The sequence below is a fragment of the Gobius niger genome (genome assembly GCF_951799975.1).
Source record: "Gobius niger genome assembly, chromosome: 12".
Classification (NCBI taxonomy): Eukaryota; Metazoa; Chordata; class Actinopteri; order Gobiiformes; family Gobiidae; genus Gobius; species Gobius niger.
The window spans coordinates 16,237,979-16,253,358 of record NC_136863.1 but is presented as its reverse complement, the minus strand read 5'-3'; the positions used below and the strand labels follow the sequence as shown (position 1 = coordinate 16,253,358).

Below are 15,380 nucleotides of genomic sequence, written 5' to 3'. Positions count from 1 at the left end.
TGTGCAGTGACCGTAAATCACAGCTATTTCAGATTACTTTCAAAATGTTTACTACAATAAAGAACCCTATTGGATTGAAGAACTTTAGGGACTTGATTCCAGATTATTCCTGTCTGAATACCTGGTTTGCATTGTTCAACACCAGTCTTTTGTTCAATCAAGACACTGTCCGTTGGGTGTAATAGCATGTAATAGTGTGCACTCACCTGCTGTCCTACAGGAGGTTCGGCATGCCGGTGCTACAGAGGTCCAGAGTGTGACACAGCCAGGGCAGCTCTACCTGGATTCCACTACGGCCCACGGCTAACAGGATTATCAGCAGCACCTGAAGGTCAGGGCACAATCCTGGTCGTGAGCAATTGCAGATTAGTGACGGAGAAAGCTATCGGACATCAGGCCTGAAACCTATAAACTGTAGCCACCCCCCGGAGTCAGTCCTGCCATGATCTTTTGTAATAGGCTCCTCATCCTCCAAACAAACTACAGCAAACAGGTGTAAGTGACGGAACAAATATATCTGGATCATTTTTTTTTTTTTAAATATGCACTTTCTGCTGTCGGCCTTGATTCTCCAGCATTGTTTGATTTTTAATTTTGGCTGGCCATTTGATTAAATTACATCCACATTGATTCATGTTTATAGTAGATGCACAACATTTCTTGCTGATATTTATTTATTCGTTATTTAAACACTTCCAGGACAGTCCTGGCCCGAGACGGGAACCTATTGTTCATGAGTTTAGTAGTAGGGGAAACCGGAGAACCCGGTAGAAACCTACGCACACAGAGAGAACATGCAAATTCCACAAATTCCTCCCCCTGTCCGGGTGGGAATCGAACCCAGGACCTTCTTGCTGTGAAGCACAAGCTAACCACTGTGGTGCTGTGTCAGTAGACACTGTTGGACATTAAAAAGAAATTTAACAGGACCTTTAATGTAAAAACAATGAAAGTTTTAGAGTAAAGAAAGAGTAAAGTTTTAAACTGTTAGTTGTGGTCCAAATTAATTCAACACTTTTCTAACATCACAATTCTTCACAGGGATGAGTTTATAAGCACATTTCACAACTTGCAGTTAACAGAGCAGGGCTTATATGTATATATATTTTTTTGATTAATCAGATTCACCCTATTGGCCCTCAAAACTCAGAGGTCATCAGCCAGATCTGATCTTGTCTGATAAACTTAATATTTCTTTAGGTTTTATAGGGCAGATCCGTGTGGGTGAGACTGAGGACTGTAGAGCGTGGCAGGGGGCCTAAAAGTGCTTAGTGAGATGCAGTGATGCCCTCTATAACAGACTAACTGAACCCTGTGCAGTTGGTATTACTGTAGGAAACCGCAGATATAACCAAGATGAGCAGACCAAGAATCCATCTTGAAAAAATTATGCCTAATTTTGTTGTAGCGTAATTAACAGTTTTTAATTCTGTTGAGATTCTCAACTGTGTCACATTTTAACCTGAAATCATCAGACAGACAACCCTAACCCTCCATCACACCACCACTCTGTTGTTTTGAAGGAAAAACGCAGTGGCACATGAGGCAGGAGGCACTGGGCAGATCTCATAATGAGCTCAGCGGGGATAAGCTGGACTACAGGCCTGTATGACACAGACCCTTGGCCCAGGGCACAAGGCCAGGACAAGGCGGCACCAAGGTGGCCCCAATTCAATGGAACATCTGGAGAGACACTTCTGAACTTCTGTAGGGCATGTAGGTAAAAACGGATAAATCACTAAAAACACATCATTGTGTTTGATAGTGTGAAATTAAATCTGACTCTTCACAGTCTAAAAGAAAATGCTGAACTGAATAAAGTATACAGAAATAAAGGCAGTGTAAGTTACTGCAGGTGATCTTTTACAGAGGAAATCCTGATTAGCTTTGACCAAAGACATCATGACAGTCACTTTTTTGTGGTTTTCACAACAGTTCCACCTTGTGGTTCAAAATGGAAGCACCACAAAAACTTCTGTTAGGAGAAATACATGCAAGAGCAGTCTAGTTTTGAGAGACAAGTTTTATTGTGAAAAGATTACCCTCAGCACAAATGTGCAAGGCCCCCTGGAACATGCCCTGCATGCTTTAACATGATCAATCTTTATAAAATTAAAAAGTATACTTTCCCCTCATGCTATTTTATAAAGCCTCCATATTCACAAACATAAAATACAACAGGCAGCACAACAAAAACTTCTTATGCTTACAGGCAATGGCATTACAGAACACTCTCTCAATAGAGGTGAAAAGCTACATCAGCATAAGAACATCATCCTACACTGGTTCTGCATTAGTTAACTGTCCAACGCTTCCTTTCACAAGCATGGTACGATAATACAGATTGAAGTACTGTATCAAAGGATAGGGGGAAACAGAGGAAGTCAGAGTAGCACCAGAGTTAGCGGACTTTTCCCAATGTAGGTCAAGAGGCACAACGCCAGCGTCGCCCCTCCCAACTCTTTAATACTCCCCCTTCTAGACTGAAAACACTCCCACTCCTCCACTGCCCTCATTTCTTCAATTCTCAATTCCCCTCATTTTTTTCTCTTTTGCATCACGATATCCGTACCATGTGGACCTAATGAAAAACAGGCACAGGGCAATACCACTCAAGTGGTAAAAGATTGAAAAAGTGTATAAAACAACTCTAAAGGCTTAGTTAATCATAGTTAATTTGATGCGTAGCAGTGGTCACACTATCAAAATATCTGCAGTCTGGAGAGAGGAAACTAAACTAAAACTGTTTGGGTAAATGGTCTTTACGCAGATGTTTGCGCTGACATATGTGACCCTTCATGCTCAGATGAGATCATGTGACGCTGGGTGTGAGAGTGGGCAATAATAATGGCCTCGGTGGGAGATGGCACGGTCACAGACGCACACAGCTGTCTCACATTCCTACTCTGCTCCCAGGAAGAGCCTCCCATTCAAGGGCTTATCAGTGATTTAAACGGTATGGACGAAAAATGCAACATCAGCAACATGTAGGCTTGAAAAAATGCAATTTGTCTCAAAAAGAACTATAGTTTGATGCATCACAGTAAAAACTTTAGGAAAAAAATGCCTTCACTTGAAGTTGCATATTTTTGGCATATCTAGTTCATGGTTTTAAAATCACTTGCATACAGAATTGCACTTTTAAGGCATTATGTACAAGATTGCCGGCCAAAATGGAGAGTTTGTTTACAGCTACATTCATTGGTTCTTTAAGGGAAGAGGGAATATCAGGATATTTTTCAGTGGTTTAAATTAAAGGCACATTACGTAACATTTTATATTCTACTGTTGCCAATACAAAACATGCTCCTAATGACCAGCTATACAAAAAAGGCAAAGTGCAGTGGATAATCAAAGGATGGATTTGGATGCATCTCATATTTGGCTGCCTTCAGCGAACATCTCCATGAGACGAGCTGGAGACATCCCTGCTCCCAGTAAAGTTACTGTCGAGTCTGAGAAGAGATGAGCCACTCACAGCAAACACGCGTTTGTTTGGTAATTTCTTAGGTATTATTTTAACTATAAAAATATTGGATAAAATAAATGTTTGTATTTTATTCTATTTATTGGGTGAAATGTTACGCAGTGTGGCTTTAATGAAAGTTAAAAATCAAGCAGTGGAATGACCGCCAAGCAGTGGTATGGTATTTATCAGAAGCAAAGATGATGCTTCTGGATATGTGCACTGTTGACTGCTTCGTAATACTACAGCTTTCATCTTGGCTTAATACACAGACATTCCTTGTCTTTGTTCAAATACTTGAAAGAAGCCAGAACGATTAAGGCACAAGAAAAACAGAATAGTGAGCACTATTTTCAACTTAAAGGCTTCTCCTTGCCACAATGGCACAAAGCAAGTTTGTCAAACAAATATTGTAAATCTCTCATAGTCGTTTGTGTTACACCCACTGCTGTAGTGAGCGCTTGCAATGCACCAAAGCCCGGGGCGTCTCTTTGTTTTGGAGAGTCCTGAGGATGGCGTAGATCAGAACAAGGATGCACAGGATCAGAACCAGAGGCACAGCGACCATGATCAATGTCATGACCTTAGAGTGATTATCCGCCACAGTCACTACCACGTTCACCTCTTTGTCCACATCTTCCTCCTCTGGACCGTTCGGATTCTCGCCCACAACCTCTTTGTCTGTGTCCCTCTCAGTGGGGTTTACTGGCTTGTTTTTGGGTTCCTCAATGTCTGGATCCGGTTTTGGATGTGGAGCCCCTGCACAGCCCATGAAGTCTCTCAGGATAGAGTGAGGGTAGCCAGGATCTGCCTCTGCGCGTCGGTTGTTGAATCTCCAGTAATTAGCTCCCTTGTAGATGTAGGTGTAGGCTGCAAAAACGAAACAAAAGATAAAAGAGCTTGAGTCAGCACCAGAAGGAAGTATTCATTTCAGTCCGGCATAAGGAAAAGGTAATTCTTTCATCCTACAAGTCCGTCTGCAGGAGGTAATTGTGTCTGCCATCTCTGCTTTTAAAAGAGTGCAGTAAAAGCAGGCATGTTGCAAAGAGCAGACAAAGCACTGCCATTATTACAGAGGTAAATTGAATACACAACAATTTGAAGCCATTTAGATTACTGGAGAGGCCAGGCTGATGCAGAACCATGGAGCAGGAAAAGGCACCAGTATCTCCCCCTTAGTTTGTGACTCCTTTAGTAGAAATGTCCTTTTGGAAACATTGGATTTTTTTAATACGTTTGTTATTTTAATACAGAGGCCAAGTTTTGAGGTTGAAAAACAGGAACTACATAGATGTCAATATTATATTTATTATATTATAAATTATTATTATATTATATTATTATATTTAAAGATAACGCCGTACTGAACAAGGGCTCCAGTTAACGCTGAAATATGGTGCGCATTTCAATGTTTAAATAGAAAAATGCATGAAAGAAATTGACTTGTAGATGTAGATTGTCATACTGAAGACCAAACAAAACGATACAATTTTCGCTTGTATATTTTCATTCATTTAAACCAAAACCTTATTGAACTGTGTGGAATGGTCTTAGATTGCACTCAGACACCAACTCAGGATTACAGAAAATGCCTATGAAATCCTTCTGGAATACATTGGTGGGAGTGAAAGGGTCCAAGTCTGGGTGGACATGTGATGCGAGTGCTTTCAGATTGCGATAAATCTAATTTCCAGAGGAAGGATGGGCCAACCCTCAGAACAGAGCCCTTTCCTGCGCCTTCTGTCTCTTCTATCTCTGGGCCCTGTACTCTTTTTTTTCTTTTCTGTCTTTTACACTCCATTTAACCCCAGTAACCTTTCATTATTTCCTTCCCTCCACCCTTTATTGCTTGTACTGTTCTCCAGTCTCCAACATCGGTACATTTTTTTTTTTTCTGGGCCCAAAATCTACTTAATCACTTATTAATATACACAAAATAACTTCCTGAAAGGCTTGATGAGCTATGAGATCAAAAAAGTATGTTTAACTTACCACCGTCCTCACTTAGAAAAGCACCTTTGGGTGATGGAGGGATTTTTCCCCACCGACTGATGGGTTTAGGAAAATCTGCATCTGCCATACGTGTTTCTTCATTGTAACGCCAGTACCTGGAAACGCATCATTATAGAGGTATTTAGGTCCTATACTTCACTACTCTGATGAGTAAAGACTCTTTCACAGAGGACACTGTTGGATCACTGCCAGGAAATGAATGTTCTGATTTTATAGTTAAATTATGCTGTGCCCCATGGTCTCCAACGGTTTTAAGCCAAAGATCCAGTCAGAGAGAAGCGGAAGACCTACCATTATCTAAATATGCCTAATATATACAATCATTTGATCCATCCATCCATCCACTTTGTTCCACTTTATCCGGAGCCGGGTCGCGGGGGCAGCAGTCTCAGCAGAGCAATCATTTGATATTTACAAATATTTTTCTTTAGGAATAAAAGCTTAAAGTCTATAAATCGGCGTTGACAGATAAGGCTCACCAGTTCCAGCACAAACATACACAAAAAGAAAAATCAGCCCTTGAAACACTGCCAAATAAAAATATTTTAGTGGAAAAGGCAAAACAAGCGAGGAGCACAATAATAATTCTTTGCAGTGAACATTTATGAATTCAGGCTGAGATCTACTGGGGCTGTGCAAACATTGATATTGAACATTGAACCCTGTTGTCCATGTGTCGACATTATAAGAGGTTATTTTATGATCTTGAGCATTTATAACTATGGTGGTACAGTGAGGGTAAATAGAAGTTAGCACTGACTTCTAATTGCTAATACCATCTAGTTTTCTGTTTAGTCAACGTGCCCATGGTGGCTTATATTCCTACCAAGCATGTCCCATGTTAAAGAAGGCGCCACATTGTATTGCATGATAGGGTGGATATTATAATAAGTTAAACCATAAACTGCTCTGGTGATAATTGTTGAGCGGTTGAGTCAAAAGCATTGAGAGTGCAGAAGAAATACCACAAGGTCAGGCAGTAAATTAAATGGCTTTTGCAGGGCTTCCGGTTTGTATTGTTTGCACAGTTCCGATTCATGTCTGTCATTAATGTCTGTATTTCATGGTGCTGGAAGGGAGGCGTGATTATAGGATGAGTTGTACAAATTCCCCTTAAAATGGCATGGCATGATTCGTTCTGGTAAACACTACAGTACGATCATTATGTTAGGTGTTGTTTACCGGTCGCCTTTGAAGAAGTATGTGTATTCATTTGGCTCCCACCATATGGCCGTGTCAATGCCATGCACCGGGACCCCACGGCCGAATTCGTGTAGAGGCTGTGGGTATCCTGGCAACACATCAGCCTCACGGAACAACCAGTACCGGTCATCTGCAAAAATACACATTCATCACATTCACAAGGGGACATATGGCCTGCAGTCTGTTTTGGTCCCAGCGGATGAGATGGGCAGACTAGGTAAGTACAGAGACTATTTTCTGTGAGTTCCCAGCACAGAGCACAAGATTCATTCTGTTGATTGCAATAAACTGATATCAAACTCTGCTGCTTTTCTGGCAAACTTATTAAACTGATTCAATTGTAAATGTTTTCCTGGCTTTACAATTACAGCATTACAAAGACGATGATGAAGAGGTTTGTGAATAGCCCTTTGAAATTTGAGGCAAAAAAAATAAAATAAAAACAGAATAGAAACAATCAGCTTCCCCCAGCAACAGGAGACTTTTTTATAAGGACTTTGAGTTTAAAGCTCTGCTAAATGACAGATCAAGGCACTGTTTGGGCTGTATGCAGAGTAAATGGTCTGGAGCTCTGCACATCTGGAGCACTGCCGTGTTAAACGACTGACGCAATCCCCATTACTTTGACTCTTTCTCTTGGGGCCTCTCTGGGCTCAGCTGGATTGGCGTTGTATCTGCAGCTGCTGCCACGCTGCTCTGTGGCAGTGAGTTCAGCAACAAACTTTAAATCAAGCGTAACGCAAGCAGACACAATGGGTTTGAGATTCATTATGTTTGTCTGTGGCTAGAAAACCTTGCTTCCTTTTGAGGTTTCACTTTGCATAATAATCTAATGCTTCTAAGATTTACAATGTACATGAATGCCAGACATACAGAGTTATAGCTGTGTTCAGTTATACCCGCCCTCCTTGTAAATCAAGTGTGAGGGGGGGAAAAATGCTGTGTTAGCAGTTTCCTGACCGGTTGAAACCAAAGCAAACATTTGTCTCCATTGTGTTTATTGACAACTTTTTAAACAACTTTATGCTGCGCTTTGGTTTATATCAGGAATAAACTGCTAAAAACCTAGTAAATAACGGTGTGGACAATATGACAAGGACAAAAATGTTGCATAATCTTACCTTTAAAGAAGACGAACTTTCCATCATGGCGCTCATAAGCTGCATCAATGTCATTGGGAAGACCCATCCAGAACACAGATATTGGCATTGGATAGTTATCCAGGACACGATTCCTGCGCACTCGCCAAAACCAGCGACCCTAAAGTAACATAACATCATGCTGCTTAGTGAAGATACATTATACATTAGTTATAAGCAGCATAGAATAAGTCAAATTTACTGCTAACCTTAAACACAAACATTTCCCCCCTCAGCACAGTGACTGTATCAAAATCCCCATCACAAATATCTGGAGGCTGTTGGTCTGGTTTCTTAGGAGGTGAAGGTGGGGGAGGAGGGGCCCGTGTAGGAGCGGTGGGTCTTCTGCCTGTGGTGGAGGGCACAGACTTCTGATGGGACTCCGTAGTGCTGGTTGTAGGGGGCAGAGTTGTATCCTCTGGGTGGAAAGCGATATCTGGACGTGCGCTGGTGTGTGTTTCTGGGGGCAGACTGGTAGGATAAACGGAGTTGGGCTCTTCCTCAGCAGGGGGCGGAGTGGTGGCACTTGTATGACCATCATTATTATCAGGAGGTGGAGAAGTTGCAGGAGCGTCTGTCGTCAAGGGTGGTCCTGGAGAAAACATGTCAAATTAGTATATAATATCTTTACATTGTAGGTTTTAAATCCATAATTTTTACTCGTTTTAAGGGACTTTGTTCTAGAAGGGTCATTGAGTACACCAGACTCTTTAGCCAATACCAACAGGCTGATACCCACTAACAATAGTAGACAATATTAAACAACTGCAGCTTTTAGAATAAAAATAGCAGGAGCCAGTGACGAGGTAGACCTCCTCTGCCGACTACAGCTGTTTAAGAGTCCAGCCTGCTGCTGGAGAGAATTACTAAACACCTCTATTCTAAAACAACAAACTACAGATGCGCCAATTTTTCACTGCCTGATGACGTATCTAACTACTAACTGCTGTCATAAGAGAAACTGCAGCGAGAAACATGTCAATGTGGAGATAGAAATTCAATCCCTTTAAGAGCTAAAACAAGTGTGAAGCAAATTCTGCCAATAAATTAAGTAACACAAAGTGTTTAGTTGCATGACAACAGCCATAACAGAATCTAACAAGAATTAGTGAAGTAAAACTTCCTTCTGAATCGGAATGGTGCTTTGAAGAAACATAACTCGATATGTTGATAACTACACTGTGAGGTCATTACGCAAAGACCTTGCATGTTTATTTCTTTGGGGAAAGTTTATGCAGCCCAATTCTTTATTTATGGCCCTCAGCGGCATTTTCAAATCCAATCAAAACTGTTCTGTAACACCGTGCTTTATATCTGTTTATCAAAGGAAGCTGTTGTATAATTTCCCCGAAAACATTTGCTTTTCTATATTTACAAGAGATAACCACTGTGATTTTGGCTTATACTTTGTAAAACAGATAATCATCTGACAAAAATCCGACTCAAACAAAAGAAAACCTTTCGAGGGTAGAGCAATAGCACTACTGCTGCTTTGGGATAAGAGGGAACAGCGGAGCAGTTTCAAAGTCAACCACGGCCGTCAGAGAGTTGTATCAAATGAAAAGCTTACAACTGTACAAAAATACTATTTACATTTGATAACTGAACATACAACTTCTGATGATTTAGTTGATATTACATAAAAGGTGTGTGTTTTTGACACATGTGGTCAGTCTTAGGCCTAACACACACAGATCCTATCTGTCAATAACAATGCCATCTATTCAGAAGGGGACGATGAGGGCACTGAAATGGTATGTGAATATGATACGCTATTTTGAATTGTGAACTGTAGAGCTGCTTGTCTGTGTTGAATACAAGGTTTCAACATGCAATTTAAGCCTAGTTACACATGTCTGAATGCTCCAATCATTTTTGTATTGTTTAACTGAGCATAATCTTTTTCCTCACCGTATATGTACTGTATTCCTTTGACATCGTCCTGGTGCAGAGAGAAGTTGTGACTGGGCACCCACTGGTAGAACGGAGCCATGATGGCACTGGGATTGTCCGAGTGCTCAAGTCCCAGAGCATGACCCAGCTCATGGACTGCCACCAGGAAAAGGTCTATACCTGCAACACAGACACATCAGCATGCGCCTCTGACCCTTATGTTACACTACCGTCATTCTCTTACCTTGTGGATTGTGATTTTCCAATGTCCAAGGTTCATCAGCGTCAAAGTGTGTGTCCCCACCCAGTCCTGGTCCAGGGTAGTAGGCGTGTGCCAGTGACCCCCCCTCGCCATCGAATAAGGACATATCTCCATGAAACCCGGAGGCAAACAGCAGGAGGATGTCGGCCAGTTCAGACTGACTGCTGTTGCTCGTCACTGGCAGCTCCTCAAAGGTGAGCGGAGTGACTCTCCTCCACACGTCAAAAGCCTTGCGGATGGCCTCGTATGTGATCTCCTCTCCAAGGGAAGACGGAATTTGCTGGTTCACAATGCTAACAACAAAGAGAAGATACAATTGGTGTAATTGTTCTTCCTAAATACTTTATACTATGCATCATCAACTTTAAAACCTGTAAGTGATGTGGTCTTTGCTCCACTGCTGTCCAGTGAGAGTATAACGCTTTTTCCTTGCTCCATCATGGAATTCTTCTTCTTTTCTGTCTGGGACACCACAACGAGGCCGGCGCATCGCCCTTAACAAGCACGCAAATAAATCATTAGTTGTCAAAACTTAGTGAGACCTGTAGACTTAAGATCAGAGACAGAAGTGCCAATCATGCATCTACTTTACATGTATTCACAGCCAATACATTGATTTTGTTTAATGCATATTTAATTGATCTTGAAAAACCATGGCCAACTTTGCTTACACAACTGTAGCTGGGTTCATTTCCCCGGTCACCTCAAGACCATAGAAACGCTGCATGTCACTTATGGCCTTTGAGAGGATCTGGGATGACTGCATGGTGGACATCTGTCTGCTGGCCTGGGACAGGTAGCCATACTGACGAAGCCACGTCTGAGGGCAAAGAGCACAATCAGCAGCCTGACACATGTAGCATACTGCGTAAACATGCATGTTGATCTGAAAACAAGCTGCCGTCTAATAAAAAGAGAAAGCATCTGAGGGGTAAAGGAAAATGAGAGGGGATAAAGGCCAGATGTCTTCCATTAACACAGAGCATTCCTGCTCCCATTCCTGGGCCTTTTGCGCAAAGACAGTCAAGGAAAAAAAAAAAAAAAAAGATTGTAGCTTGTGTCAGCCCTGTACTGCCTTGATAAATATTCAACTATTTATATGTGGGCACGATAGTCCAGGAAAGTCTGGCTGACAGCTGGGTTAGAACTTTTTTGCAAGTTCATGGACCCAAAAGAATCAGGCATGTGATCTGAAATGTGCACGTACAGATTTAAGGATTTTCTATTATACTTTGACTATAAAGTATACACAGTCTATTTTCACTTTCTGAAAACTTTAACACTCTACAATGTCACTCACTAACTCACTAATTTATTTGTGATTTATCATTATGCTTTGGTAAATAGTCCAACTTTAATTTGTTATCCATTTTGCAAATATTTTGTATTTAACTAGTCTATACTAATGAAAGGTAACACCTGAAGTCATAAACTGCATGTCAAAGTTCATTCACATCTCATCTTTGTTCTGTACAAAGCAAGAATCACTACCAAGGAGCAGATGTTTACACAAAACGCTGCACAAAACACTGCATTTGGTGCTCTGCAAGTGTTCAATAAGAGAAAGGTTTGTCAAATCTATTTTGTCAGTATAAGTTGTTGCCTAAATGCAGTAACTTGGGTACAGCAAACGCAAAACATGGTATTGTGCCCTACCTCTGCATTAAATTCCCCGTCTTCTGGCACTTGACCCTCAACACAGGAGAGGACCAGGGTCAACAACGATGTGATTACGATGTGTGCGCAGGGATGCGGAGATGCCATCTTCTTATTACTCCTCTGCAGCTTGAAGATCCCGTTCTCGAAGTTGTAACAGATGCCAGGACCAAAAAAAAAAAGCGACAAGCAAAGAGCAAGAATGGCCCCGCTTGGCCTCAAAAATCTAAAAAAGCAAACCTTTCATTGTTGGGGAGTCAATCGGAATCTCGCTTGACTTTGAACAATGGTTGAAACTCCAGAATCCACTTTTTATGCCCCGGGCCTTGGTTACGTTACATGCTCGTCTTAACATTAGTGTCCCAATCAATAGGTCTATGTTTCCAAAGCAAATCAATAGCACTAACTTGCCCTTGACCTTGCCAGTTCTGCAGTGACAGCGGTGGATCGCGGTCCAGCGTCAGGATTGTAATGCAGCAACAAGTCCTCGCTGAAGGTAAGCTCGAGCGCGCGGCTGCTGTTGCGCGTGCTCCCTTGCGCGTGAAAAGGTCAGTTTCCGAACTCGATTTAGCGCATACTGCCGTCTCCCTTTAGCTTTAGACTGACATTGACGCAGTTCGTATTAAAAATGCGCAGATCGTGGATGCACAAAACCAGCGGAGCGTTGCCTAATTTCCCAAGTAAAACCCTCCTCCTCAAAAAAAAAAGTCAAGGGGGAAAATTAATGCGACTGAAATGCCTGGTTAACACGCCACCTGCTGGTTTTAAAAAGGAATAACAACTAGCACTTAATAAAATGAAACGGTTCAGTTTAATCGTAATAGTTTTATTCACATTGCAATTGTCAGCTGGCAGCCGGAGAGACCCTGTGGTTGCCTGCCTTTGCCACTACAATGAGGAGGACAACAAAAAAACCTGCAATTAAAACACTGGCAACAGGCAGCACAACTGTGGTCAGTATATCTGAAACACAAAATAGGTACAGTATCAGGGTAGGTGAAGAAGTACAATAAACACACAAGTAAAGAATGGCAACTCACTGGACTGAGGTTTGTCCGACGCTTCCAGCTTGATCGGTCCATACGACAGAAGGCCATTAGTAAGATCAGCTGCGAGAGCCTCTCTTTTACGAATGGAGTTACAGTTCTGTGAAGACAATCAGCATTATTGTTATCATTATTGTTATTGTTATCATCATCATCATCACAGCACTTTACTATAATAAGTAAGTGCATAATTAACCTCTTAATGCCCACCAGAACAGAGCACAGTTTCTCCAGTTTGGCTTTACCCAAATCTAAAGGCTTTTTGGAAAAATTACCAAAAAAACAACAAAAGAAGTGATGAAAAAGTAAAAAAAAGAAAAAAAAAGTGATGAAATAACGCATAAAAAAAAGCAACAAAAGAGCAACAAAAAAGTGACATAAGTTATCCAAAGTTGGCAAAAATGCGAAGGAAAACGTAAAAAAAGTGACAACATGGTGAGGAAATTTACGTCAGTTTTGTAGGTCTTAGCTTTCAAATTAAGCATTACACTGGCCTATAGGCTGTAAGCTCCAGTCAAGAAGCGTTTAGATTTGGGTATAGTCGAACTGGAGAAAATGCACTCTGTTAAAGTTAAAAGTCAAGATGAAAGTTAAGAGAGAGGGTTAATCGCAATCCAAAGCAATCCAAATTAAAGCTGCTATAATTACTCCACTGTTACATCAATAACGTAAAAATCATACAGATTTTGGACTTCTACTTGAAAATTATTGTAGAGGTTTTGCAGTACAAACACATAAATGCGTCTGTGCGTGTGTAAAAAGGTTCACGATTTGTGAACATTTGCCATGAATTTAAATATAGGATCACAAATCAAATTGCAGTTCTTCAGAAAAATTACAATTTCATATTGTTACAGAATCAGGCGTCTAATCTTACTGGTATGCAGGTCCTGCGGTCTTCTGGCTCACAGATCTGGACGATGCAGTGCAGATAAATATCATAGGGTTCTGTGGTGAACTGGAACATTTCGAAGCTGTAGCGGACAATGGAGCCAACACCATTCCTGAAGTCTGTGTTGCTCTCATTTCGAAAAGCTACGGTTTCATCTTCAACGCATCTACAGCATACAGACAGGACAGTCATTTTAAAGAGTAGACACAAGAGTCGTTTAGGCTTTGTGGGCATTTTTGGAATTGTCTGACCCGTTCGCCAGGAGTGAGTGAACGTATCCCTCTGTGGAGTTGGGCTGGGGACTCTGTGTGGCCCAACACTCATTAACCCGCAGTAAAAAGACATCTGCAGGTTCAGTCACCATCACTTCTACATACACCTAATTAGTATTTAAATAAAGTGTGAACATATCATAAAACACATGCTTATGGACAGAAAAAGTTCATTTCTCCTGAGACAATCACCTTATCACCCAGTTCTATGGTGGGGGCAAAACTGTAGACCTTACTATAGGAGTGGTCTGTGTACAGCATCATCTGGATTGTGGCCTCAAGCTCGTCTGTGCGCATAACCGTTTCACTGCAAAACAGGGGATTTGGGGGGGGAAAAAACAAGCAAAACATTGGCCTAAAGCAGTAGTTCTCAACTGGTAGGCCAGGACAATAGACTGTAGAATAGCAATGGACTAAGCGAGAGTGGCTTCCTCCATAGCGGGCTAACAGAAGCTCAGTCATGCTAGCAATTTGGCTCCTACATTACAAGCCAGTGTTCAACAATGACTTGAAGAGGGGCAAAAAAAGAATCGATTGAAGAAGAAAAAAAGTGTGAATTCAACATTACCTGATAAAAGGAAGTATTGGATATTTCAGGCTGACTTTTCTAATGTATGGAAAGACACATTTGAAATCAAGTTTGATCACAGGCTCTCTGACGATGTTTCCAGTTATTCGAGGATTTGACATCAACGTAAGCGAATAGGCAATGTGAGTGATGTTTTTCTGTTGAGAAGAGAAGAAGCTTGGAGGTGACTTGAAACATTTTCCAATTAATAACAAATTAACCGCATATTTGAAAGGTACCTCCAATGGTTTGCCTCCGCATAATAAGTACTTGTCTTTAGAAACCTTGGCAGTGTAATACGCAACACCATTGACCACCTCTTTCTGAGCGGGGCAAGATTTGTTGGGCAAATGCAGAGAGTCAAGAGGCACCTTGTGGTAGGCAAAGTAACTCTCTAAAGCTCGAATGCTGAGTGAGTCTCTTCCACAGTGGACTTGAATATGTGCACCTGAAATATTACAGGGCATTAAGGTTTTATATTTGACCTACATCTCAAAATGCAAATGTGCTACTATGAATTCCAAATGTATTCAATTAGCCTACGCACATTAGCTGCTGTGGGACTTACTTTGGTCACAGTGGTCTCCATAAAGGCCCTGGACACACTTGCAGCTCCTTTGGTCTTTGGAGACAGTGCACGTATCGCTGTTAGTGCAATTCTCGAGTCTACAGAGGCCTGTTTGAGAAGGTATAGGCGGCATTAAACTTGGCCCATCAAGATCGACGTGAAGATGACTTAATACTCACCATTAACGCCGCACGCGCATCCAGTGAGAAAAAGGACCACGCTCAGCTGATTAAAAGAATAATAGGCTATTAGCTTATTTACTCGTTTATGGGGCCATACATAGGCTGTAGTTTCATTACACCCAAAGTCTTATATGTGGGCCTACGTACCTTCAATGTAATATAGATCATTGTTGTATGTTTTTGCCTTTTTAGATGCGGTGATCGGACCTTCTCTGACGCC

At 41.4% G+C, this 15,380-nt stretch overlaps 2 protein-coding genes across 2 annotated transcripts; both read right to left on the bottom strand.

The window, feature by feature from the left end:
* Window positions 1–2,019: 2,019 nt before the first annotated feature.
* Window positions 2,020–11,996, bottom strand: LOC306971190 (matrix metalloproteinase-15-like). Its single transcript, XM_079567366.1, has 10 exons — window positions 11,633–11,996; window positions 10,648–10,796; window positions 10,348–10,470; window positions 9,959–10,269; window positions 9,733–9,894; window positions 8,031–8,413; window positions 7,804–7,942; window positions 6,662–6,812; window positions 5,459–5,574; window positions 2,020–4,336 (listed from the first exon to the last, which is right to left on the bottom strand). Exons 1-10 carry the CDS (start codon window positions 11,738–11,740, stop codon window positions 3,903–3,905), a joined length of 2,076 nt encoding a protein of 691 aa, XP_079423492.1. The 5' UTR covers window positions 11,741–11,996; the 3' UTR covers window positions 2,020–3,902.
* A 462-nt stretch (window positions 11,997–12,458) lies between these two features.
* On the bottom strand, window positions 12,459–15,189 carry zpd (zona pellucida glycoprotein d). Its single transcript, XM_079567892.1, has 8 exons — window positions 14,979–15,189; window positions 14,650–14,858; window positions 14,411–14,568; window positions 14,035–14,149; window positions 13,822–13,949; window positions 13,556–13,736; window positions 12,673–12,778; window positions 12,459–12,595 (listed from the first exon to the last, which is right to left on the bottom strand). The coding sequence occupies exons 1-8, from the start codon at window positions 15,109–15,111 to the stop codon at window positions 12,477–12,479; spliced, it is 1,149 nt and encodes a 382-aa protein (XP_079424018.1). The 5' UTR covers window positions 15,112–15,189; the 3' UTR covers window positions 12,459–12,476.
* Window positions 15,190–15,380: the final 191 nt, after the last annotated feature.

Bases quoted from the DNA above. Each gene is read 5' to 3' on its own strand.
- zpd (XM_079567892.1), bottom strand. From the start codon at position 15,111: ATGCCGCCTATACCTTCTCAAACAGGCCTCTGTAGACTCGAGAATTGC. The intron at 14,150-14,410 runs GTAATGTTGAAT...CCTGTTTTGCAG, and splicing joins CCAATACTTCCTTTTATCAG to TGAAACGGTTATGCGCACAG. The intron at 12,779-13,555 runs GTAAGATTAGAC...TTGTCTTCACAG, and splicing joins ACCGCAGGACCTGCATACCA to AACTGTAACTCCATTCGTAA.
- LOC306971190 (XM_079567366.1), bottom strand. From the start codon at position 11,740: ATGGCATCTCCGCATCCCTGCGCACACATCGTAATCACATCGTTGTTG. The intron at 9,895-9,958 runs GTAAGAGAATGA...TCTGTGTTGCAG, and splicing joins GGAAAATCACAATCCACAAG to GTATAGACCTTTTCCTGGTG. The intron at 7,943-8,030 runs GTTAGCAGTAAA...ATGTTACTTTAG, and splicing joins GGGAAATGTTTGTGTTTAAG to GGTCGCTGGTTTTGGCGAGT.